Source organism: Oratosquilla oratoria, chromosome 15, assembly GCF_046742065.1.
Source record: "Oratosquilla oratoria isolate Oo_2021 chromosome 15, ASM4674206v1, whole genome shotgun sequence".
Classification (NCBI taxonomy): domain Eukaryota; kingdom Metazoa; phylum Arthropoda; class Malacostraca; order Stomatopoda; family Squillidae; genus Oratosquilla; species Oratosquilla oratoria.
The window spans coordinates 44,975,895-45,003,017 of NC_134791.1; the positions used below are offsets into that span (position 1 = coordinate 44,975,895).

The 27,123-nt window shown below is 41.5% G+C and overlaps 1 protein-coding gene across 4 annotated transcripts in view; it reads left to right on the plus strand.

The window, feature by feature from the left end:
• Positions 1 to 27,123, plus strand: part of LOC143033431 (tRNA (guanine-N(7)-)-methyltransferase) — a 144,844-nt gene that overhangs the window by 101,130 nt on the left and 16,591 nt on the right. For all 4 annotated transcript variants that reach the window (XM_076198863.1, XM_076198862.1, XM_076198861.1 and 1 more), the window contains one exon: positions 15,150 to 15,251. In XM_076198863.1, coding sequence (XP_076054978.1) covers positions 15,150 to 15,251 — 102 coding nt within the window. The remainder of the gene's footprint in view (positions 1 to 15,149; positions 15,252 to 27,123) is intronic.

The following is a 27,123-nucleotide window of genomic DNA, read 5'->3' on the forward strand; positions in this document are numbered from 1 at the left end:
CTACTACTCACTTAAAAACTCTTGACAGCTCCGAGAAGCTTTCCTCCTATCCCGTATATCTGCATAACCTCCCACAGTGCCTTTCTGTCTACCCTATCGTAAGCCTTTTCCAGATCCATAAAGGCCCAAAAAACATCCTTCCCCTTTCCTATAGCTTTCTCACATATCTGTCTTACCACAAAAATCTGATCTACACGACCTCTACCTGTCCTAAATCCACGCTGTTCCTCACCAATTACTCCCTCTGTTCCTCTCGTAATCCTCTCAATCAAGATCCTCCCATAAGCCTTCCCAACTACACTTAACAAATCTCTTCCTACGCAGACGACATAACAATCACATGCACACATCATAACACAGACAAAGCTGCGGAAATAATCCAGCCATACCTTGACACACTCAACACATGGTTCATCACAGACTCAAAATAGCTCCAACCAAATCTACAGCAACACTTCTCAACAACTGGACAAAAGAACACAAATACATACCTCATCTCTACATCAACAACACTTTAATACCACACACAAACACACCGAAAATTCTTGGTGTAACATACGATACATCCATGTCTTTCAAACAACACATCACAAACATAAAAAACAAATGCACACGCAGACTTAACGCACTTAAGTCAATCACTGGAACAACATTTGGACAAAACAAAGAAACTAATATAACAATATACAAACAATGCATACGTTCAGTGTTGAATTATGCGAGTCCTGCATGGGCTCCTAATCTCAGTGAGACACACAACAACACCCTTCAAATCATACAAAACAAAGCCCTAAAAACAATTACAGGCTGCACAAATACAACACCTACAGACCATTTACACCATGAAACAAAAGTCCTCAAAGTCAAGGACCACCTCGACATGAGAGGCACACAAACACTTGCCGCAGCCACCACAAACACATTACACCCACTACACTACATAGCAGAACACCCACACACACCAAGAAACATTAAAACAACACCCAAAGACCTTTATCACGCACAGATACTCTCTTCTCTTCCTCCACAACCACCAAATACCAGCCTCCGGAAACATATTCATAATCATATCACTCACCGCTCCATTAACACACTGAAAGACAACACACTGCTGCATGCCAGACCCCCTGATATCCACCCTTCTGAATCCTCTCTCCCACGAAAGGACAGAGTCCACTTGGCCAGACTGCGATGCGGTCACCACCCAGCACTTCTAAGCTACCAGAAGAGGCTGGATGACCGCGTTGTGAACAGCTGCCCAGGATGTAACACTTCACCCCATACCATACAACACATAATGGAAGACTGCATTATACACAATCATGCACGCAAACAACACAACATACGCTCTATAAAGGATTTGTGGGAAAACCCAGTTTCGGCTATGGCATTCCTTGGGGAGACGGGACTGCTCGGACAGACAGTCTAGGGAACGACAACAACACCAACTACACTTAACAAGCTAATCCCTCTGAAACTACTACATTCACACTTGTCCCCCTTTCCCTTGTAAAGTGGGACTATACAAGCACTCCTCCAGTCCTCCGGCACTCTACCTTCTCTCCAGCAAACATTAAATAACCTCACCAACCAGTCCACCATCACTGTACCTCCTTTTTTAAGACATTCTGCATGGCATCCATCCAGACCAGGTGCCTTACCTGCTTTCATCATCTTAACTGCTGCCTTCACTTCACCCTTCCTTATTTCTCCTCCATTTTCCTCACTCATCACTCTCATTTTCTTCGCATTTCCCACTGCAGCTATCTTTCCCTCCCTATCCTTCTTCACATTTAGCAACTCCCTAAAATATTCTGCCCATCTTCCCCTTACTGCCTTCTCTTCCATTATCATCTCTCCATCTGCACCTTTTACCTTTTCTTCTCTACTTGATTCGCCTCCTCTTCCTCTCTTTAATTTCTTTTTCAAAACATCTTTTTATTACTTTCAAAATTTTCTGTCAAACTCTTACCCCATTTTACATCTGCTCTCCTCTTTGCCTCCTTTACCTTTTTCTTTACTTCTCTTTTCTTTTCTTTGTACGTCTCATATGACTCCCTCATCCTATTTTGTAACCAATCTGTGTAAGCTCGCTTCTTCTCTTCTACAACCTTCTTCATTTCCTCATCCCACCATTCACTACCCTTCCTTCTATTTCCTCCTGTCCATCTTGTTCCACACACCATCCTTGCACACTTTGTGACTCCCTCCTTGAATCATCCCCATTCCTCCTCCACACCTACCTCTACTCTATCCTTCACTCCCTCCCACTCCTCCTTCAGCTTCTTCTCGGTGTAATTATTAATTATTTCAAATCATCTAAGCAGTGTAGTATTTCAGCCTTTGAGAAAGCAAATAAGATTCTAGGCCTGATTGTGTAATCTTTTTGCCTTCAAAAGTCCATCTGTCATGAACAAGCTATATAAATCATTAGTTCATCCACATTTGGAATATGCAGTTTCAGTATATCAGATCTCATTAAAGACATTGACAGATTGGAAGAAGTACAATGGTGAGCCACAAAACTGATTCCAAATATCAAAAATAAGCCATTAGGAAATTGATTAAAACATATGAATCTGTCTTCCCTAAAAATGCGTAGACTCAGAGGTGACTTGATAGAGGGCTTTAATATTCTAAAGGGAATTGGCATCAAAAGTGAATTTTTTTTCACACTGAATGAGAATCCAACAAGAAATAATGGTCTCAATCTGTCAGGAAGTAGATTTAATTTGGAAGTGGGTAGAAACAGCTTTGCCAGCCATGAAGTTAACAAATGGAATAAACTTCCTGCAGAGGCAGTGCAATGTAGTTTATTTCAAAGCTTTAAAATTCATTTAGATAAACATACATACATACATATACCAAGGCTTTTTCCCCCTTACTAGGGAGGTAGCCAAAAAGGAAAAGGCATAAAATCATTCCCACCCATTCCATCTCTGAATACACTCCACACCCCTCCACCCTCCCTCTCATCTTAGCACCTCCCGGATGATAGGTCATCCCTGCACCCTGTCCACTGCCATGGGTCAGAAGCAGTGTCGCAAGACACAGCACATCCACAGCAAGGCCGCTTTATTAAATCGGCGACCCTCCCCTCTCTGTCCCCCCATGCATAAAAGGAGAAGACGGGGAGAAATCCCTTCTGGCTGCGTCAAATTTTGCTCACACATACTACCTCACCCCCCATCCCCCCACCCATTCCACCTCATGCATCACAACATCATCCATATACAACCATTCTCCATTCACCCCTGTCTTCTGTCCTCTCCCATCCTTCCTCAACAGACATTCCCCTCTTCCAAGAATCTTAAAGGAAATGAAAAATGAGATTGTTGTTCAAATTATTTTCAAGAAATCCATCATATCCGGAGATGTCCCAAGAGAATGGAAGCTAGCTAACGTTACTCCCATATTCAAAAAAGGTGACAAAAAGAAGCCAAATAACTATAGGCCTATAAGTTTGACTTCAATCGTAGGAAAAATAATGGAAACTATCATCAGAGATGCTATCGAACATCATTTAGAAAGTAACCGTTTGATAAATGATAGCCAGCATGGTTTCAGACGGAAACATTCTTGCGTGACTAACTTACTCGAATTCTTCAACACAGTTATCTCGAATTATGACAAAAGAAACAATATAGCTTTAATATATCTAGACTTTGCAAAAGCTTTTGATACTGTACCACACGAAAGACTACTTACTAAATTAGCTTTACACGGAATAAGTGGTAGCCTATTAGGTTGGACTAGTAATTGGTTGAATGGTCGAAAACAGAGAATCGTTTTAAATGGAAAAATTTCTAGATGGAAAAATGTTTCAAGTGGAGTTCCTCAGGGTTCCGTTCTTGGACCACTTCTATTCATAGTATATATAAATGATATAGACCATGAACTAAAATCTACTGTTTCCAAATTTGCTGATAATACAAAACTGTGCGGAGTGGCAAATGATCACTCAAACCAATTAGATATTCAAGAAGATTTAGATAAATTACAGCAATGGTCTGAAAAGTGGCTAATGAAATTGAACACAAGTAAATGCAAGGTAATGCACATAGGTAAAAATAACAGTAAGTACGATTACAAGTTATTTGGAAATTCGTTAACAAAAGTGGATAGTGAAAAAGATCTCGGTGTAATTATCAGTAATGACCTCAAATCATCCAAGCAGTGTATTTCAACCTCTGAGAAAGGAAATAAGATTCTAGGACTGATTGCGCGATCTTTTGATTTTAAAAGTCCATCACTCATTAACAAGCTATATAAATCGTTAGTTCGTCCACATTTGGAATATTCTGTTTCCGTATTCACCAAATCTCATTAAAGACATTGACAGACTGGAAAAAGTACAACGGCGAGCCACAAAACTGATTCCAAATATCAAAAATAAATCATATGAAAATCGACTAAAATATATGAATCTGTTTTCCCTAAAAAAGCGTAGACTCAGAGGTGACTTGATACAGGTCTTTAAGATTTTAAAAGGAATTGACAACATCAAAAGTGACAAAATTTTCACATTGAATGAGAATCAGACAAGAAACAATGGTCTCAAAGTGTCCGGAAATAGATTCAATTTGGAAGTAGGTTGAAACAATTTGCCAACCGTGTTGTTAATGAATGGAATAAACTTCCTGCACAGGTAGTGCAATGTAGTTCAGTTCGAAGCTTTAAGAATCATTTAGATATACACCTAAGCAAGATGCTGTAATGATTATAATTTATTTTATATTATTTGTTTTTTGTTTTGTTATCATTTGTCTGTTTGATTTTCATTTATTATTAGTTATATGTCAGTTTATTATTATTTACTATTTACCTGTTTATTATTTAACTATACCTGTGCATTTATTTATGTATTTTATTTGTTATTTACATTGTTATAGTTTTTATTTATTATATTATTATTATGATTTTTTCCGCATCCGACCTAGATATGGACCAAAAGGTCTCCTGTCAGCATGCTCCGCCTTTGTAATCCTTTTTAATCCCAAAGCCCCCTTCACCCCATCCATCCACCTCATCCTAGGACGTCCCCTCATGTTCACTCCCTCCACATCTGCCCATACCTCTTTTACTAGTCTTTCTTCACTCATTCTTTCCATGTGTCCAAACCATCCTAATACTCTTTCATCAACCCTATCTCCCAGCTCCCTTTCCACCCCTGTTCTCCTCCTCACCTCCTCATTTCTCACTCTATCTAGCCTAGTAACCCCCATCATAATTCTCAGACACCTCATCTCAAACACATTCAAACTCCTTCTCTCTTCCTCTCTTATGTTCCATGTTTCTGCCCCATACAGTGCTGTTGGCACAATCACTCCTTCATAGAGTCTCCTCTTAGCATCCATTCCCAAATGTCTATTCCTCATTACACTCTTTAATCCACCAAGGCATTTACTCGCTTCTCTCAATCTACATTCTACCTCCACCTTCACTCCACCTTTTCCTGCCACATTTGCACCCAAGTATCTAAAACTATCCACTTCCTCCAGTTGCTCTCCCTTAATCCTCACTTCCAGTCTACTGCCACTTTCACCCCTCGTACATCTCATCACCTTACTTTTATCCACATTTATCTTTAGCTTTCTTCTATCACATACTCTCCCAAACTCTGTCACCAACTTCCTCAATCCCTCCTCCGATCCTGCCACAAGCGCAGTGTCGTCCGCAAACAACAGCTGGCTCACCTCCCACTTTTCTCCATTTTCTTTAACCATCTCCAATCCCTGACCCACTACCCTTGCATTTACCTCTCGCACTACCCCATCCATGTATAAGTTGAACAGCCAGGGCGACATAATGCATCCTTGACGAAGTCCCACCTTTACCTCAAACCACTCACTCTCTCCATTTCCAATCCTGACACAAGCTCTACTACTCTCATAAAAACTCTTGACAGCTCCTAGAAGCTTTCCTCCTATCCCGTATATCTGCATAACCTCCCACAGTGCCTTTCTGTCTACCCTATCGTAAGCCTTTTCCAGATCCATAAAAGCCCAAAAAACATCCTTCCCCTTTCCTATAGCTTTCTCACATATCTGTCTTACCACAAAGATCTGATCTACACAACCTCTCCCTGTCCTAAATCCACACTGTTCCTCACCAATTACTCCCTCTGTTCCTCTCCTAATCCTCTCAATCAAGATCCTCCCATAAGCCTTCCCAACTACACTTAACAAGCTAATCCCTCTGAAACTACTACATTCACACTTGTCCCCTTTTCCCTTGGAAAGTGGAACTATACAGGCACTCCTCCAGTCCTCCGGCACTCTACCCTCTCTCCAGCAAACATTAAATAACCTCACCAGCCAGTCCACCATCACTGTACCTCCCTTTTTCAGACATTCTGCATGGCATCCATCCAGACCAGGTGCCTTACCTGCTTTCATCATCTTAACAACTGCCTTCACCTCATCCTTCCTTATTTCTCCTCCATTCTCCTCACTCATCACTCTCATTTTCTTCGCATTTCCCACTGCAGCTATCTTTCCCTCCCTATCCTCCTTCACATTTAGCAACTCCCTAAAATATTCTGCCCATCTTCCCCTTACTGCCTTCTCTTCCATTATCATCTCTCCATCTGCACCTTTTACCTTTTCTTCTCTACTTGATTCGCCTCCTCTTCCTCTCTTAATTTCTTTCCAAAACATCTTTTAATTACTTTCAAAATTTTCTGCCATACTCTTACCCCATTTCACCTCTGCTCTCCTCTTTGCCTCCTTTACCTTTTGCTTTACTTCTCTTTTCTTTTCTTTGTACCTCTCATATGACTCCCTCGTTCTATTTAGTAACCAATCTGTGAAAGCTCGGTTCTTCTCTTCTACAACCTTCTTTGTTTCCTCATCCCACCACTCACTACCCTTCCTAAGCAAAATGCTGAAATGTCTGCTATTTATTTTTATGAGGGTGGTAGAGCTTGTGTCAGGATTAGAAATGGAGAGAGTGAGTGGTTCAAGGTAAAGGTGGGACTTTGTCAAGGATGAGTTTTGCCCTGGCTGTTCAACTTATACATGGATGGGGTAGTGCGAGAGGTAAATGCAAGGGTAGTGGGTTTGGGATTGGAGATGGTTAAAGAAAATGGAGAAAAGTGGGAGGTGAGCCAGCTGTTGTTTGCGGACGACACTGCTTGTGGCAGGATTGGAGGAGGGATTGAGGAAGTTGGTGACAGAGTTTGGGAGAGTATGTGATAGAAGAAAGCTAAAGATAAATGTGGGTAAAAGTAAGGTGATGAGATGTACGAGGGGTGAAAGTGGCAGTAGACTGGAAGTGAGCATTAAGGGAGAGTGACTGGAGGAAGTGGATAGTTTTAGATACTTGGGTGCAAATGTGGCAGGAAAAGGTGGAGGTAGAATGTAGATTGAGAGAAGTGAGTAAATGCCTTGGTGGATTAAAAAGTGTAATGAGGAATAGACATTTGGGAATGGATGCGAAGAGAAGACTGTATGAAGGAGTGATTGTGCCAACAGCACTGTATGGGGCAGAAACATGGAACATAAGAGAGAAGGAGTTTGAATGTGTTTGAGATGAGGTGTCTGAGAATTATGATGGGGGTTACTAGGCTAGATAGAGTGAGAAATGAGGAGGTGAGGAGGAGAACAGGGGTGGAAAAAGAGTTGGGAGATAGGGTTGATGAAAGAGTATTAGGATGGTTTGGACACATGGAAAGAATGAGTGAAGAAAGACTAGTAAAAGAGGTATGGAAGGCAGATGTGGAGGGAGTGAACATGAGGGGACGTCCTAGGATGAGGTGGATGGATGGGGTGAAGGGGTTTTGGGGAAGAGGGGAATGTCTGTTGAGGAAGGATGGGAGAGGACAGAAGACAGGGGTGAATGGAGAATGGTTGTATATGGATGATGTTGTGATGCATGAGGTGGAATGGGCGGGGGGATGAGGTATTATGTGCAAGCAAACTTTGACGCAGCCAGAAGGGATTTCTCCCCGTCTTCTCCTTTTATGCACGGGGGGACGGAGAGGGGGGGTTGCCAATTTAATAAAGCGGCCTTGCTGTGGATGTGCTGTGTCTTGCGACACTGCTTCTGACCCAGGGCAGTGGACAAGGTGCAGGGATGACCTGTCATCCAGGAGGTGCTAAGATGAGAGGGAGGGTGGAGGGGTGTGGAGTGTATTCAGGGATGGACTGGGTGGAAATGATTTTATGCCTTTTCCTTTTTGACTATCTCCCTTGAAAGGGGGAAAAAAAGCCTTGGTATATGTATGTATGTATTTGTTTATTTGTTATTATTTGTCTTTATTATTATTTACTGAGAGTGATGAGAGTGGAATTCACTGTGGTGGAGGAAAAGAATACTGCCACCAAGTATTCCCACTTGGATCGTAAGAGGCGAGAAGAAAGGGACGGGGATTGGGACTAGGCATCCTCCCTGTAGCCTCACAGGAGACATTCCTAAACGAAAAAGTAAAGGCATAAGAGGGTCTGGGAGTTTTCGGACCAGCACCCTAAGGTTTGGGTTTGGGTCTTTTAATGTGCATGGATGTGGTACAGATGAAAGTAAAAGGGAAGAGATAGGTAGTATGTTTGTGAGAAGAAAGATGGATGTGTTGGCTTTGAGTGAAACTAAGTTGAAAGGGAAGGGTGAGTGTAAGTGGGAGGTTATCAGGAGTGAAGAGAGGGCGAGGGAGGGAAGGGGTGGCTATTCTAGTAAGTGAAGAGATAGGTAAATGTGTAGGGGAGTGGAAGGAGGTTTCCTCAAGGATAATGTGGATGAAGGTGAAACTGGGCAAGGAGATGTGGGTTTTTGTAAGTGCATATGGGCCTGGCAGTGAGAAGAGTGTAGAAGAAAGGGAGGCCTTTTGGATAGATTTAAATGTGTGCATAGAGGATTTAGGGAGAAATGTCAATGTAATAGTACTGGGAGACCTTAATGCTAGGGTAGGAAATGGTCCAATCGATGGAGTGGTTGGGAAATGTGGAGTTCCAGGAAAGAATCGTAGTGGAGAGTTGATGGTGGAAATGTGTCTAGAAAGAGAGTTGATGATAGCAAATACAGTGTTTCGGAAGAAAGTCAAGCATAAGTACACATGGGAGAGGGTGATGGAGGGAAGGGTGGTAGATAGAGCGCTAATGGATTATTTAGTGGTAAATAGGATTATGATAGGAAGAGTTAAGGATGTACATGTGCTAAGGGGAGAGGGTGGGGGAATATCAGATCATTTTTTGGTGGAAGGTAAGTTGAGAGTGGAGGATAGATGGAGAAAGAAGAAAAGGGACAAAAGGTAGGGAGGTTCTTAGAGTGAACTCTTTGAATGAAAAGGAAAAGGAGAAGGAATATGAAAAGAAGCTGGAGGACGAGTGGGAGGGAGTGAAGGATAGAGTAGAGCTGGGTGTGGAGGAGGAATGGGGATGGTTCAAGGAGGGAGTCATAAAGTGTGCAAGGATGGTGTGTGGAACAAGAAGGACAGGGGGAAATAGAAGGAAGGATAGTGAATGGTGGGATGAGGAAACAAAGAAGGTTGTAGAAGAGAAGAAGCGAGCTTTCACAGATTGGTTACAAAATAGGACGAGGGAGTCATATGAGAGGTACAAAGAAAAGAAAAGAGAAGTAAAGCAAAAGGTAAAGGAGACAAAGACGAGAGCAGAGGTGAAATGGGGTAAGAGTATGACAGAAAATTTTGAAAGTAATAAAAAGATGTTTTGGAAAGAAATTAAGAGAGGAAGAGGAGGCGAATCAAGTAGAGAAGAAAAGGTAAAAGGTGCAGATGGAGAGATGATAATGGAAGAGAAGACAGTAAGGGGAAGATGGGCAGAATATTTTAGGGAGTTGCTAAATGTGAAGGAGGATAGGGAGGGAAAGATAGCTGCAGTGGGAAATGCGAAGAAAATGAGAGTGATGAGTGAGGAGAATGGAGGAGAAATAAGGAAGGATGAGGTGAAGGCAGCTGTTAACCTCTTCAGTACGGGCCAAAATCTCGCGGGCAGCATTAGCTGCCAGACGTACGATGTGTCGTAATAATACTCGCTTCATAAAATATAGTCACCGCTTATATCGATCGTTCTCTCTTTCACCCGTGAATTTTGATAACCATAGAAAATGTGATGAAGACAGTTTAGAGAGTATGTCATTACGCAGGGGCACCTACAATAAATATAATCAAGACGCCGATATGGCAGCCTCGTGTATCCACTTGCTTCTCATGCCGCCTACGTATGCGGCACCGTATGGAAGGGGTTAAGATGATGAAAGCAGTAAGGCACCTGGTCTGGATGGATGCCATGCAGAATGTCTGAAAAAGGGAGGTACAGTGATGGTGGACTGGCTGGTGAGGTTATTTAATGTTTGCTGGAGAGAGGGTAGAGGAGTGGAGGAGTGCCTGTATAGTTCCTCTTTACAAGGGAAAAAGGGACAAGTGTGAATGTAGTAGTTTCAGAGGGATTAGCCTGTTAAGTGTAGTAGGGAAGGCTTATGGGAGGATATTGATTGAAAGGATTAGGAGAGGAACAGAGGGAGTAATTGGTGAGGAACAGTGTGGATTTAGGACAGGTAGAGGTTGTGTAGATCAGATCTTTGTGGTGAGACAGATATGTGAGAAAGCTATAGGAAAGGGGAAGGATGTTTTTTGGGCTTTTATGGATCTGGAAAAGGCTTATGATAGGGTAGACAGAAAGGCACTGTGGGAGGTTATGCAGATATACGGGATAGGAGGAAAGCTTGTAGGAGCTGTCAAGATTTTTTATGTGAGTAGTAGAGCTTGTGTCAGGATTGGAAATGGAGAGAGTGGTTCGAGGTAAAGGTGGGACTTCGTCAAGGATGCGTTATGTTGCCCTGGCTGTTTAACTTATACATGGATGGGGTAGTGCGAGAGGTAAATGCAAGGGTAGTGGGTCAGGGATTGGAGATGGTTAAAGAAAATGGAGAAAAGTGGGAGGTGAGCCAGCTGTTGTTTGCGGACGACACTGCGCTTGTGGCAGGATCGGAGGAGGGTTTGAGGAAGTTGGTGACAGAGTTTGGGAGAGTATGTGATAGAAGAAAGCTAAAGATAAATGTGGGTGAAAGTAAGGTGATGAGATGTTCAAGGGGTGAAAGTGGCAGTAGACTGGAAGTGAGGATTAAGGGAGAGCGACTGGAGGAAGTGGATAGTTTTAGATTCTTGGGTGCAAATGTGGCAGGAAAAGGTGGAGTGAAGGTGGAGGTAGAATGTAGATTGATAGAAGCGAGTAAATGCCTTGGTGGATTAAAGAGTGTAATGAGGAATAGACATTTGGGAATGGATACTAAGAGGAGACTGTATGAAGGAGTGATTGTGCCAACAGCACTGTATGGGGCAGAAACATGGAACATAAGAGAAGAAGAGAGAAGGAGTTTGAATGTGTTTGAGATGAGGTGTCTGAGAATTATGATGGGGGTTACTAGGCTAGATAGAGTGAAAAATGAGGAGATGAGGAGGAGAACGGGTGGAAAAGGAGCTGGGAGATAGGGTTGATGAAAGAGTATTAGGATGGTTTGGACACATGGAAAGAATGAGTGAAGAAAGACTAGTAAAAGAGGTATGGAAGGCAGATGTGGAGGGAGTGAACATGAGGGGACGTCCTAGGATGAGGTGGATGGATGGGGTGAAGGGGGCTTTGGGGAAGAGGGGAATGTCTGTTGAGGAAGGACGGGAGAGGACAGAAGACAGGGGTGAATGGAGAATGGTTGTACAGTATATAGATGATGTTGTGATTGCATGAGGTGGAATGGGCGGGGGATGGGGGGTGAGGTAGTATGTGTGAGCAAAATTTGACGCAGCCCGAAGGGATTTCTCCCCATCTTCTCCTTTTATGCAATGGGGGGACGGAGAGGGGGGGTCGCTGATTTAATGAAGCGGCCTTGCTGTGGATGTGCTGTGTCTTGCGACACTGCTTCTGACCCAGGGCAGTGGACAAGGTGCAGGGATGACCCGTCATCCAGGAGGTGCTAAGATGAGAGGGAGGGTGGAGGGGTGTGGAGTGTATTCAGGGATGGAATGGGTGGAAATGATTTTATGCCTTTTCCTTTTTGGCTACCTCCCTTGTAAGGGGGAAAAAGCCTTGGTATATGTATGTATGTATTATTTACATGCTTTTAATTTATTATTATTTGTCTGTCAGTTTATTATTATTTACTATTGTCTAGTTTGTTTGTGATTTTACTATACCTATGCATTTATTTATTTTGTTTATTATTATGTTGTTTATTTATTTATTATTGTTATAATTTTTTTTCACATTCAACCTAATGATGGACCAAAAGATCTCCTGTCGGTATACTCCACCTTTGTAATCCTTTGTAATCCTTTTAGATACTTGGATGTGAATGTGGTGGGAAAGGGAGGAGTGTAGGTGGAGGTAGAATGGAGATTGAGAGAAGCAAGTAAATTCCATGGGGTATTAAAAAGTATAATGAGAAATAGACATTTGGTAATGGATGCTAGAGGAGATTGTATGAAGGTGTGATTGTTCTGACAGCACTGTATGGGGCAGAAACGTGGAACATAAGAGAGGAGGAGTTTTAATGTGTTTGAGATGAGATGCTTGAGAAGTATGATAGGGGCTATTAGGCTGGATAGGGTGAGAAACAAGGAGGTGAGGCGGAAAACAAGGGTGGAAAGGAAGTCGGGAGATAGGGTTGATGAAAGAATATTGGGAAAGTTTGGACACATGGATAGAATGAGTGAAGAAAGATTAGTAAAAGAGGTGTGGAAGGGGTGAACATGAGGGGGCAACCAAGTATGAGATGGATGGATGGTGTAGAAGGGTCATTGGGAAAGGGGGAACATCTGGTGAAGAAGGATGGGAGAGGACAGAAAATAGGGGTGAATGGAGAATGGTTATGTATGGATGATGCTGTGATGCATGAGGGGGAGTGGGTGGGGGATGGGGGGTGAGGGAGTATATGTGAAAAATAAATTGACACAGCCCAAGGGGATTTCTCCCCATCTTATCCATTTCTGCATGAGGAGATGGAGAGAGGGGTCACCGATTTAATGAAGTGGCCTTGCTGTGGATGGGCTGTGTCTTGGGGCACTGCTTCCGACCCAGGTCAATGTGCGAGATGCAGGGATGACCCGTCATCTAGGAGGAGCCAAGATAAGAGGGAGGGAAGAAGGGGGATGGATGAGAGTGGAATATGTTGGGATAGAATGGACAGGCGCTGATCCAGGGGGGGGGGGGCTGAGGGGGCTGAAGCCCCCCCCCAAATTTGTTCTTCCATGAATCATTGTAAGGATGTCATTTAATCGATTTTAGTACTTTCTGATGTTTTGCCAGGTCCGGGGGTTAATAAACTGACAGCATGTGTGCGGTATTTGGGCGGAATTGTGCTGTGTTTGGCATTTGTTTAATTCCATATATCTGTTTTGTGTTTCGCGTGTTGTAGGGTTGCCAGGGTTGTGTCTCAGTTGCGCCGAAAAGGGATAGAAAGGAGATATTATAGATATACCACGTTCGTTGTCCGTTTAACATATCTGTATTGTCACCTATATGATTGTTTTGTGTTGTTGAAGCAATCAAGTTGAAGCAGTCAATCAAGAAGTATCATCTGCAAACAGTAAGTATTCAGGAATACCACAGGCTTTATAGATATCGTTAATGTAATTCAAAAACAAAATAGGACCTAGAATACTACCTTGAGGTACCCCCATACTTACACCCATTAATCTCGATTTAACACCGTTAGATAAGACAACTTGATTACGATTAGATAAATATGACTGAAACATCTGAAGTTCAAAGTCTCTTATTCCGTACTCAGCCATTTTCATCAATAGAATATTATGATCAACTGTGTCAAAAGCCTTCTTAATGTCTAAAAAACTGTGGCACATATTTTTTATTAGATAGTCGAGTTGCAATATATTCATGTAAGAGAGCAACAGGCATATATGTTGAGTGGTTTTCACAGAATCCAAATTGATTATCGAAAATTATCCTATGGTACTCAAGGTAATCTACCAATTGCTCAAGAATAACGGTTTCAAGTACTTTAGACAATACCGGAAGGATCGAAATTGGACGAAAATTTGATACGTTTGATGTGGGCCCATCTTTATGGATCGGGTGTACTACAGCAATTTTTAGGATATTAGGAAAGCAACTCTGTTGAAACCACAAAGTGATTAAATGCATGAGTAAATGAATAATTTTGGGAGCAGCAAGTTTAAGGATCTTTGTATGAAGGCAATCATAGCGGGTGTGCAGCTGTGGTAGTGCGAGAATACCTGCTCGCAAAGTCAATTCATTGTCGAATCCATTGGAGATGCCCTTGCCCACGCCCATACCCGAATGTATCCGAACCTGGCCAAGCTCCTCCGAGTTTTGATCACGCTCCCAGTCTCGAACGCAGAGGCCGAGCGGCGTTCATTTTCAACCCTGAAGCGACTGAAGACCTACCTAAGGAATACTATGGGTCAAGATCGCCTCAACGGACTGGCGCTACTCGGCGTTCACAATGAAATCAATATTGAAATAGTGTAATCAATGTATTTGCCCCAAAAAACAGGAGGTTGATGTTCGTGTGAGATCCCATGAACAATGCCGTGTGTTATTAATGTAATTTAGATACTTTTATTAACAGGTTCAGAAGTTCATACACATTTTTGTTTGTATTTATGTTTTTTAAAGCTTTTATTTTTTATTACTTCCATGAGTCCATGTGCACTAACACTACACACGGATCCTGCAATAATTTCTCTCTATGCGAGAGTATACGCGTGCCAATGCCTTATCACTGACTAGCACAAGCGTGTAACAATATAAAACGAATATACATTCTATTATGTCTAAAATACAGAAAAATCTGAAAAACATTATTAAGTTAAGTATACCTCAGACTTCTTATACATCAGACTACTCAGAGGAAGGAATTCAGGTTAGCCCCCCCCAAATTTTTATCCTGGATCCGCCACTGAGAATGGATGGGAGTGGTTTTTATGCCTTTGTTTTTTGGCTACCTCCCTTGTAAGGGGGGGAAAAGGCCTTTGGTATATGTATGTATGTATGATTAGTGGAGATAAAGAGATGTTGTAGAACCACCATAGGTGAGTAACTGCCAATGGTACCACTTAGTGAATATTATGCCTAACTGATTTTATTATGATGTACTTCTTACCTATATTGTTCTTGCCAGGATTTTAGTCTTTAATGATGTTTTCTTTTAATTTTAAGGGTTTGGTGTACACTGTGACTGATGTTGCTGAGCTTCATGAATGGATGGCCAGTCATTTTACTCAGCATCCCTTATTTGAAAGAGTTTCTCAGGATGAACTTGTGAGTACATATAATATTTCTTCAAAACATTTGCATTAACGTTATTCTTATTCATGCTTCTGCCTATTGTAAGGATTTCCTTAGAAAAGTTCATATGAAGTTGACACAGAGGAATGAGAGAGATGACAGAATAAAGTTTGAGGGAATGCCCTTATAGGTTGTATTTACAGGGAGTTTTTGGTGTTTGATGGTCTTGACTTCTGCTATTTCATGGTTACAACAAGGGAGGTAGCCAAAAAAACAAAGGCATAAAAAAAAAACACTCCCACCCATTCCATCCCTATCACACTCCACCCCCTTTCCTCCCTCTTATCTTGGCACCTCCAGGATGACAGGTCATCCCTGCATCTTGTCCACTGCCCTGTGTCAGAAGCAGTGTTGCAAGACACAGCACATCCACAGCAAGGCTGCTTCATCAAAATCGGCGACCCCCCTCTCCGTCCCCTCATGCAGATAAATAGATAAATGAAAAAAAAATGTTTGCTGGAATCCTGGGACTATGGTCTCCTCCAAGACATAATGGAGACAACAGAATAATTGAGGTACATGCTGTTGTAAGGTCATAAGCATCCTCTTTGAAAATGCAAGAAAAAAAAGTTTTTTAAAGTTTTCAGCAACAATATCTCTAAAACCAACCATATGAATTTCATCTAGTATACAGTTTTAAAAGGAATTTATCTCTCTAATACTTGTCCCAAAATTATTTAATCATTTTGCTTTATGCCTTTGCTGCAACATAAAGTGTTGACAGTGGATAAAGCTGAAAAATCATTGGTGTCTCAAGGCTCACTAGACCATAAGAAAATATGCAGGAGGGCGTATAAGACCTACTCTTGGATAGAGGAAGATGCGAGGAAAAATGCCTAACTGATAACACTGATCTCAGCATGGTGGTGCCTTATTTACATAATTTATCCAATTAAATGTCCCTACCTAGGGTATTGGGTGCATGTTATTGTAGCAGCTGCTAAGTAGTATGCAGCTGATATTTTAGGGTTTATATGGGGTGCCCCTATGGACCAGAGCCATGGATGAAGGTGAAACTGGGAAGGGAGATGTGGGTTTTTGTAAGTGCATATGGGCCTGGTAGTGAGAAGAGTGTAGAGGAAAGGAAGGCTTTTTGGGTATATATGAGTGCAAAGAGGGTTTAGGGAGAAATATATATGTAGTTGTATTGGGAGACCTTAACACTAGGGTAGGAAATGAACCTATAGATGGAGTGGTTGGTAAGTTCGGAGTTCCAGGAAAAAATTGTAGTGGAGAGTTGATGGTGATGTATTTAGAAAGAGAATTGGTTATAGCAAATACAGTGTTTTCGAAGAAGTCAAACATAAGTACACATGGGAGAGGGTGGTGGATGGACAGGTGGTAGATAGAGTGTTAATGGACTATATAATGGTAACCAGGAGTATAGTGGGAAGAGTTAAGGATGTACATGTTCTAAGGGGAGAGAGTGGGGTAATATCAGATCATTTTTTGATGGAAGTGAGAGTGGAGGATAGATGGAGAAAGATGAAAAGGAGAGAAAGTAGGGAGGTGAATAAAGTGAACTACTTAAATGAAAAAGAAAAGGAGGAGTAAAAGAAGCTGAGAGAGGATTGGGAGGGAGTGAAGGATAGAGTAGAACTAGGAGAGTAGGAGGAATGGGGATGGTTCAAGGAGGGAGTCACAAGTGTGCAAAGATGGTATGTGGAACAAGGAGGATGGGAGGAAATAAAAGGAAGGGTAGTGAGTGGTGGGATGATGAAGCAAGGAAGTATGTAGAAGAGAAGAAGCTTTTACAGGTTTAGTTACAAAATAGGATAAGAGAATCACATGAGAGGTACAAAGAAAAGTAAAGCATAAGATTAAGGAAGCAAAGAGGAGAGCAGATGTGAAATAGGGTAAGAGTATAACAGAAAATTTTGACAGTAATAAAAAGATGTTTTAGAAAGAAATTAAGAGAGGAAAGGGAGGCAAATCAAGTAGAGTAGAAAAGGTAAAAGGTTAAGATGGAGAGATAATAATGGAAGAGTAGGCAGTAAGAGGAAGATTGGCAGAGTATTTTAGGGAGTTGCCAAATGTGAAGGAGGATAGGAAGGGAAAGGTAGTTGTAGTGGGAAGCACTAAGAAAATGACTGTGGAAAATGGAGGAGAAATAAGGAAAGATGAGGTGAAAGCAGTTATTAAAATGATGAGAGCAAGTAAGGCACCTGGTATAGATGGGTGTCATGCTGAATGTCTAAAAAAAAAAAAAAAGGGTACAATGATGGTGGACTGACTGGTGAGGTTGTTCATTGTTTGTCCAAAGAGGGTAGAGTGCTGTAGGACTGGAGGAGTGCCTGTATAGTTACATTTTACAAGGGAAAAGGGGACAAGTGTGAGTGTAGTAATTTCAGAGGGATCAGTTTGTTTAGTGTAGTTGGGAAGGCTTATGGAAGGATCTTAATTGAGAGGATTAAGAGTGGAACAGAGGGAGTGATTGGTGAAGAACAGTGTGGGTTTAGGACAGGTAGAGGTTGCATGGATCAGATTTTTATGTTAAGGCAGATATGTGAGAAATCTTTAGGAAAAGGTAATGATGTTTTTTGGGGATTTTATGGATTTGGAAAAGGTTGATGACAGGGTAGACAGGAGGGCACTGTGGGTATTGCAGATACATGGAATAGGAGGAAAGCTGTTATGAGTAGCCAAGAGTTTTTATGAGAGTAATAGAGCCTGTGTCAGAATTAGAAATGGAGAGTGAGTGGTTTGAGTTAAAGGTGAGACTTCACCAGAGATGTGTTATGTCACCTTTGCTGTTCAATTTATACATGGATGGAGTGGTGCAAAAGGTAAATACAAGGGTAATGGGATGGGGATTGGAAATAGTTAAAGAAAATGGGAGATTAGCCAGATGTTGTTTGCTGAAAGCACTGCCCTTCTAGCAGGATCAGGGGAAGGATTAAGGAAGTTAGTGATGGACTTTGGGAAGATGTTTGAAAGAAGGAAGCTGAAGATGAATGTGGGTAAAAGTAAGAGGATGGCAGCAAATTGGAAGCGAGTACCTCTTCCATACGATTACACTTAGGTAGGTGTCATGAGATGTGAGTGGGTATACAAGGATGCCTGTGTTGGTATCTTGATTATATTTATTTTTTAGTTGTAGCTGAGTGACCCCCAAATTCTGTGAATTGGCTTGATCATGTTTATGTGTGCTTATTATTAATCAATGAAAAGAGAATGAGTAATACAGCAGTGACTGTATTTTATAATGCGAGTGTTTTGATGCATCAATCGTCGTACCTCAGGCATCCGAGGCTCCATGCAAGAATTTGACTCATATTGAAGAGGTTAAGAGAGAGAGACTGGAGGAACTGGATAGCTTTAGATACTTGGTGTGAATGTGGCAGGAAAGAGAGGAGTGGAGGTGGAGGTAGAATGTAAATTGAGTGAAGCAAGTAAATGCCTTGGGAGATTAAAAAGTGTAATGAGAAATAGACATTAGGGAATGGATGTTAAGAGGAGATTGGATGAAGGAGTGATTGTGCCGACAGCACTGTATGGGGCAGAAACATGGAACATAGAGGGGAAGAGAGGAAGAGTATAAATGTGTTTGAGATGAAATACCTGAGAAATACAGTAGGGGTTACTAGGCAGGATAGAGTGAGAAACAAGGAGGTGAGGAGGAGGGTGGGGCTAGAAAGGGAGTTGGGAGATAGGGTTGATGAAAGAGTATTGGGATGGTTTGGACACATGGAAAAAATGAGAGAAGAAAGATTAGTAAAAGAGGTGTGGAAGGCAGAGGTAGATGGAATAAATAAGGGGGTAACCAAGGATGTGATGGGTGTATGGTGTATAAGGGGCATTGGGAAAGAGGGGAATGTCTGTTGACGAAGGAAGAGAGAAGACAAGATAGGGGTGAATGGAGAATGGTTGTGCATTTACCTAGTTGTATTTTATGGGATGAGAGCTATGCTCGTAGTGACCCATTTTCGTATCTCTCCACATCCAGTTTATTCTTAAAATCATGTATAGTTTTGGCACTCACCATTTCTCTGTTTAGTTTGTTCCAGACATCAATCACTCTATGTGGGAAGCTATTCTTTTTCAGGTCTCTTCTGTAACTGTTCTTCTTTAGTTTCTTTTCGTGTCCTCTTGTTTCTCTTCTGTCCCACTTTAATAAGTTGTCTCCATCAAGAATTTCCAAACCTTTCATAATTCTGTAAATGGTCAATAAATCACCTCTTTCTCTTCTCTGTTCCAGTGTTGACAGGTGTAATTTCTCCAATCTTTGTTCATATGTCAGAGTTGACAGTGTAGGTGTCATTTTTGTCGCTGCTCTTTGGATTCTTTCTAATTTTCTTATATTCTTCTTTGTGCTGGGTGCCCACAGTGTTGCAGCATATTCTAGTTTAGGTCTTATCAGTGTAACCACTATTTTTTTAACCATCTCCTCATCCATGTAGTCGAAGGCCACTTTCATTGATCTTAATAAGTTAAAAGTCTCTCCAAATAATTTATTGACATGTTTATCAGGTGTCAAGTCACTTGAGATGATTACTCCCAGGTCCCTTTCTGAATCGACTTTTTTGACTTCCTTGTTTCCAATTTTATATTGACCTGATACTCTATTTTTGCTTTTTCCAAATTCCATTATGCTACATTTCTTAATGTTGAAGTTCAACTCACATCTCGAACTCCATTCCCATATTTTGTCTATGTCTTCTTGTAGCGATCTGCAATCTTCTGTTCTTACTCTCTTGAGTAATTTGGCATCATCAGCAAAGAAGTCCATGTAACAATTTACTTCCTCATCCATATCATTTATATATATATGGCAAACATTAAAGGAGCCAATACAGAGCCTTGCAGGATGCCACTCTTCACATCTTCCCAGTTTGAATTTTTGTCTCTAAGTACCACTCTCATTTTTCTCCCAATTAAGAAATCCTTCATCCATTCCTGCAGCTTACCTTATATTCTCCTATTGTTTCAATTTTTCTCATTAATTTTTTTATGTGTTACTTTGTCAAATGCCTACTGCAAGTCCAAAAAGGTGCAATCTGCCCAGCCATCTCTTTCTTGTATTATCTCAATTAATCTAGTAAAAGCAAATTAGGTTTGTGGTACACAATCTTCCACTTCTAAAGCCAAATTGTTTAGGGTTTACTGTTTTATTTTCTTCAAAGTGTTTGGTCCATTTGTTTCTGATGATTTTTTTTTTTTTTGCATATTTTAGCTACTGTGCTTGTAAGGGATACTGGTCTGAAGTTTGTAGGTTCTTTCCTATTTCCTCCTTTATATATATTGGTACTATATTTGCATCTTTCCAATCTTGCGGTACCTTTCCTTCTTTGAGTGAGATGTCTATTATCTTGTATAATTTGTCTGTCAGTTCGTCTATACATTCTTTCAGTATCCAGTTTGCAATTTCATCCAGTCCATGCAATTTCCTGACATCTAGGTTTTTTATTTGATCTCATTTCTTTTTGTGTTACCTTTATTTCTTTCATTTTGGGTGATCTTTCTTGTTGTACATCTTCCCAAAATTGTGAGCTCCCACTTGTAAAAACAAACCGGAAATGTCTGATAATAACTTCCACCTTTTCTGTGTTATCTATATATTCTTTATCTCCTTCATGCAATTTCACTATTTCATGTTTATCCTTTAGTTTTTCATTTATATATCTGTAAAAGAGTTTAGGTTGATCCTTACATTTGTCTCTAATATCTTTTTTATAATTTCTTTTTTCTCCTGCATATATTCACATATTCCTAAGTTTTATATATGTTTGCCATTTGGATGTTTTTTTGTCTTGTTTTCATTTTTTCCAGGCTTTATCTCTTCTGTCTCTAGCCTCACTACACCTTTTGTTATACCAACACTTTATATAAATCTCTTTTTGTTTCTTTTTTGGTACATATTTGTCAATTCCTTCCTTGTACTTTTCTTTGAACATGTTCCATTTGTCTTCCATCTTTTTTTTCCTCTTTAGAGAATTTATCTCAGTGTTTTGGAAAAATTTTTGTTTTGCAAAATCCGTTTTGCTGTACATTAATCTTCCTTCTCTATGTTTATCATTCCTATCTATATTGTTCTGTTCTTTTAATTCAAACTCTATTACTATATGGTCACTCTTTCCATACATACACCAAAGGCTTTTTCCCCCTTGCACGGGGGGAGTAGCCAAAAAGAAAAAGGCATAGAAACCACTCCCACCCATTCTATTTCCTATATATTCCACTCCCCTCCTCCCTCCCTTTTATCTTGGCACCTCCTGGATGATGGGTCATCCCTGCATCCTGTCCACTGCCCTGGGTCAGAAGCTGTGTCGCAAGACACAGCACATCCACAGCAAGGCCGCTTTGTAAATTTGGCGACCCCCTCTCTCCTTTCCCTCATGCAGAAAAGGAGAAGACGGGAAGAAATCCCTTCGGGCTGCATCAATTTTTTTTCTCGTACATACTTCCTCACCCTCCATCTCCCACCCACTCCCCCTTATGCATCACAGCATCATCCATACACTTATGGTAGGATAGCTGAGCGAGTGATATAGGCTGACAAAAACACTGGCGTGTGTTGGCTCTACTTTTATTATGTGAGCTACTTATGTGTTTTCGGAGTTCGACTACGGGAACAATGGAATGTGGCAAGATGGGGCAAGCTTGTACTTACTCTGGGTAGCAACCTTACTCTTGGAGAGGGCACGCGTCGTGAGGGTCTTCGTTGCCTACTTGACCTAGAGTGACCTCTCTCTGGAGCAGGTCGCATCAGATGCTAGTCAGCTTCCTGCTATGCACTGTCCAATCACCCCTTAGGCCTACAGTCACGTGACCTCATATGGGGCGGAGTTAACCTGGAACAAAGGCGCATCCCTGGAAGCTTTGGCGGCTTGGGCAGGGCCAAGCCAAGCCAAGCTAGGCCTTTGTGTTCGGTACGCGCTAAAACCAAACTTGCCACACACAACCCTTCTCCATTCACCCCTATCTTCTGTCCTCTCCCGTCCTTTCTCCACAGACATTCCTCTCTTTTGTAATGCCCCTTTCACCCCATCCATCAATCTCATCCTGGGATGCCCACTCATATTCATTCCTTCCACTTCTGTCTTCCACACTTCTTTTACTAATCTTTCTTCACTCATTCTTTCCATGTGTCCAAACCATCCCAATACTCTTTCATCAACCCTATCTCCCAACTCCCTTTCCACCCCTGTTCTCCTCCTCACCTCCTCATTTCTCACTCTATCTAGCCTAGTAACCCCTATCATACTTCTCAGACATTTCATCTCAAACACATTCAAACTCCTTCTCTCTTCCTCTCTTATGTTCCATGTTTCTGCCCCGTACAATGCTGTTGGCACAATCACTCCTTCATATAACCTCCTCCTTAGCATCCATTACCAGATGTCTATTTCTCATTACACTTTTTAATCCACCAAGGCATTTACTCGCTTCTCTCAGTCTACATTCTACCTCCACCCCCACTCCTCCCTTTCCTGCCACATTTGCACTTAAGTATCTAAAACTATCCACTTCCTCCAGTCTTTCACCCTTTATGCTCACTTCCAGCCTGCTGTCACTCTCTCCCCTAGTACATCTCATCACCTTACTTTTGCCCTCATTTATCTTCAGCTTCCTTCTTTCACATACCTTCTCAAACTCTGTCACTAACTTCCTCAATCCCTCCTCTGATCCTGCTACAAGCACAGTGTCGTCAGCAAACAACAACTGGCTTACATCCCACTTTTCTCCATTGTCTCTAATCATCTCCAACCCCTGATCCATTACCCTTGCATTCATCTCTCATACCACCCCATCCATGTAAAGATTGAACAGCCAGGGCGACATAACACATCCCTGACGAAGTCCCACCTTTACCTCAAACCATTCACTCTCTCTATTTCTAATCCTAACACAAGCTCTACTACTCTCATAAAAAATCTTGACTGCTCTTAACAGCTTTCCTCCTATACCATATATCTGTAGTACCTCCTACAGTGCCTTCCTGTCTACCCTGTCGAAAGCCTTTTCCAGATCCATAAAAGACCAGAAAACATCTTTACCTTTTCCTATAGTTTTCTCATATATCTGTCTTACCACAAAAATCTGATCTACACAACCTGTACCTGTCCCAAACCCACACTATTCTTCACCAATTACTCCCTCTGTTCCTCTCCTAATCCTCTCAATCAAGATCCTCCCATAAGCCTCCCCAACTACACTCAACAAGCTGATCCCTCTGAAAGTACTACACTCACACTTGTCCCCCTTTCCGTTGTAAAGCGGAACTATACAGGCACTCCTCCAGTCCTCCGGCACTCTACCCTCTCTTAAACGAACATTAAATAACCTCACCTAAAGATAGGGGGACAAAAATGTCTCTATCGGCAGTAAAGGGTTATTCAATATCTTTGATTTTCAGTTATCATATTTAGATTTGAACTCATGTATTGTTTGAGTTTGGGCTATAACACCTAAACTATTCCACAAATTTATACATCCATGTGGAAAACTGTATTTCTTCACATTGTTTCAATATTTGGTCTATCTTAATTTACTTCCATGACCTCTTAACCCCTTGCCTGATTATATTTAATTTGTAGTTATGGCTGAGTGACCCTCTTATTTTGTGAACGTTTTTCAGTGGTTACAAATATTCTAGGTGAAAGAGGAGTATAACAGCTGTAATTTTATATTTTATAATGCATGTATTGTGATACATCATCATACATCAGGCAGCTAATGAGTGTGCAATTATTTGACTTGAAGAGGTGAAAGCCCTCCCAACTTTAATCAGGAGATCTCTTCTATCAGTGCAATCTCTCCCCTTGAGTGACCTGAACACTGCAATTATGTCACCTCTTTCTCTTCAATCTTTCAAAGTTGGCAGACCCAGTACCTATAGTCTCTCCTCATATGGTTTATCTGCCAGGCTGGGGACCAGTTTGTTTGCTGCCCTTTGTATTCTCTTAATCATGCTTTTGTCCTTCACTTTGTGTGGGGATCATACTACATACATATACCAAAGGCTTTTTCCCCCTTACACAGGAGGTAGCCAAAAGAAGAGGCATAGAAACCATGCACCCATTCCATCCCCTACATACTCCACTCCCTCTACCCTCTTCCCTCCCTCTTATCTTGGCACCTCCTGGATGATGGGTCATCCCTGCATCTTGTCCACTGCCCTGGGTCAGAAGCAGTGTCACAATACACAGCACATCTATAGCAAGGCCGCTTCATTAATTCGGTGACCCCCCTCTCCATCCCCTCATGCAGAAAAGGAGAAGACAGGGAGAAATACCTTTGGGTTGCATCAATTGATTTCTCATACATACCCCCTCACCCCCCATCCCCCACCCACTCCCCCTCATGTATCACAGCATCATCCATACACAACCATTCTCCATTCACCCTTATCTTCTGTCCTCTCCTGTCCTTCCTCATCAGACATTCCCCTCTTTCCCAATGCCCCATTTACCTCATCCATCCATCTCATCCTAGGATGCCCCCGCATGTTCACTCCTTCCACCTTCCACCTCTGCCTTCCACACCTCTTTTACTAATCTTTCTTCACTTATTCTTTCCTTGTGTCCAAACCATCCTAATGCTCTTTCATCAACCCTATCTCCCAACTCCATTTCCACCCCTGTTCTCCTCCTCACCTCCTCATTTCTCACTCTATCTAGCCTAGTAACCCCTATCATACTTCTCATTTTGGAGACAAAACTGAAAGGAAATATATCAACAAGCATAGTGGTACATACATATACCAAAGGCTTTTTTCCCCCTACACGGGGGGATAGCCAAAAAGAAAAAGGCATAGAAACCACTCCCACCCATTCCATTTCCTATATATTCCTCTCCCCTCCACCCTCCTCCCTTCTTCTTATCTTGGCACCTCCTGGATGACGGGTCATCCCTGCATCCTGTCCACTGCCCTGGGTCAGAAACAGTGTCGCAAGACACAACACATCCACAGCAAGGCCGCTTCATAAATTCGGCGACCCCCCCTCTCCGTCCCCCCATGCAGAAAAGGAGAAGAAAAAAAAAAACCTTCGGGCTGCGTCAAATTATTTCTCATACATACTTCCTCACCCCCCATCCCCCACATACTCCCCCTCATGCATTACAGCATCATCTATACACAACCCCTTTCCATTCACCCCTATCTTCTGTCCTCTCCTGTCCTTCCTCCACAGACATTCCTCTCTTTTGTAATGCCCGTTTCACCCCATCCATCCACCTCATCCTAGGATGCCCCCTTATATTCACTCCTTCCACCTCTGCTTTCCACACATCTTTTACTAATCTTTCTTCACTCATTCTTTCCATGTGTCCAAACCATCCTAATACTCTTTCATCAACCCTATCTCCCAGTTCCCTTTTCACCCCTGTTCTCCTCCTCACCTCCTCATTTCTCACTCTATCCAGCCTAGTGACCCCTATCATACTTTTCAGACATTTCATCTCAAACACATTCAAACTCTTCCTCTCTCATGTTCCCTGTTTCTACCCCATACAATGCTGTTGGCACAATCACTCCTTCATATAACCTCCTCCTTAGCATCCATTCCCAGATGTCTATTTCTCATTACACTTTTTAATCCACCAAGGCATTTACTCGCTTCTCTCAGTCTACATTCTACCTCCACCCCCACTCCTCCCTTTCCTGCCACATTTGCACCTAAGTATCTAAAACTATCCACTTCCTCCAGTCTTTCACCCTTTATGCTCACTTCCAGCCTGCTGTCACTCTCTCCCCTAGTACATCTCATCACCTTACTTTTGCCCACATTTATCTTCAGCTTCCTTCTTTCACACACCTTCTCAAACTGTCACTAACTTCCTCAATCCTTCCTCTGATCCTGCTACAAGTGCAGTGTCGTCCGCAAAAAACAACTGGCACACATCCTACTTTTCTCCATTTTCTTTAATCATCTCCAACCTCTGACCCACCACCCTTGCATTCACCTCTCATACCACCCCATCCATGTATAGATTGAACAGCCAGGGCGACATAACACATCCCTGATGAAGTCCTACCTTTAACTCCATTTCTATTCCTAACACAAGCTCTACTACTCTCGTAAGAATTCTTGACTGCTCTTAACAGCTTTCCTCCTATCCCATATATCTGTCATAAGCCTTTTTCCAGATCCATAAAAGCACAAAAAACATCCTTACCTTTTCCTATAGCTTTCTCACATATCTGTCTTACCACAAAAATTTAAATGTGACAAAGATAAATGAAGGCCAAGGCAATGTAGAACTAATTATGATCAAAATTGTAAACAAAAAGATGAAAGGCAGAAAATTTGTTGTAGTGTATGTACCACCAAAAACACAGGCTTGGTTGGATAGCGAACATTCTAAATTTCTGGAAGACACAATGAATGCACTAAATAAGTTGCTAAAAGAGGATGGAAACATAGTAATCATGGGAAGAAGTGATAGTAAAAGGGGGAGAGGATCATTGGGACAACATCCTACTAGATATGAACATTGAATACACCCTAACTCAATGGGTTAAGGAAAATACTAGATATAGAAACAATGAGGAACCGTCGAAACTAGACTTGATATTAACTTCTGAACCAGATATTGTGAACAAAATGGAGTACAAAACACCAATTGGAAAGAGTGACCATATACTTATAGAGTTTGAATTAAAAGAACAAAACAATGTAAGTAGAAACAATAAGCATAGGGAAGGAAGATTAATGTACAACAAAACAGATTTTGAAAAACTAAGAAAAAAATTCCATAACACTAACTGGAACATATTTTCCAAAGAGGAAACAAAGATGGAAGACAAATGGAACATATTCAAAGAAAAGTACAAGGAAGGAATTGACAAATATGTACCAAAAAAGAAACAAAAAAAGATTTATATAAAGTGTTGGTATAACAA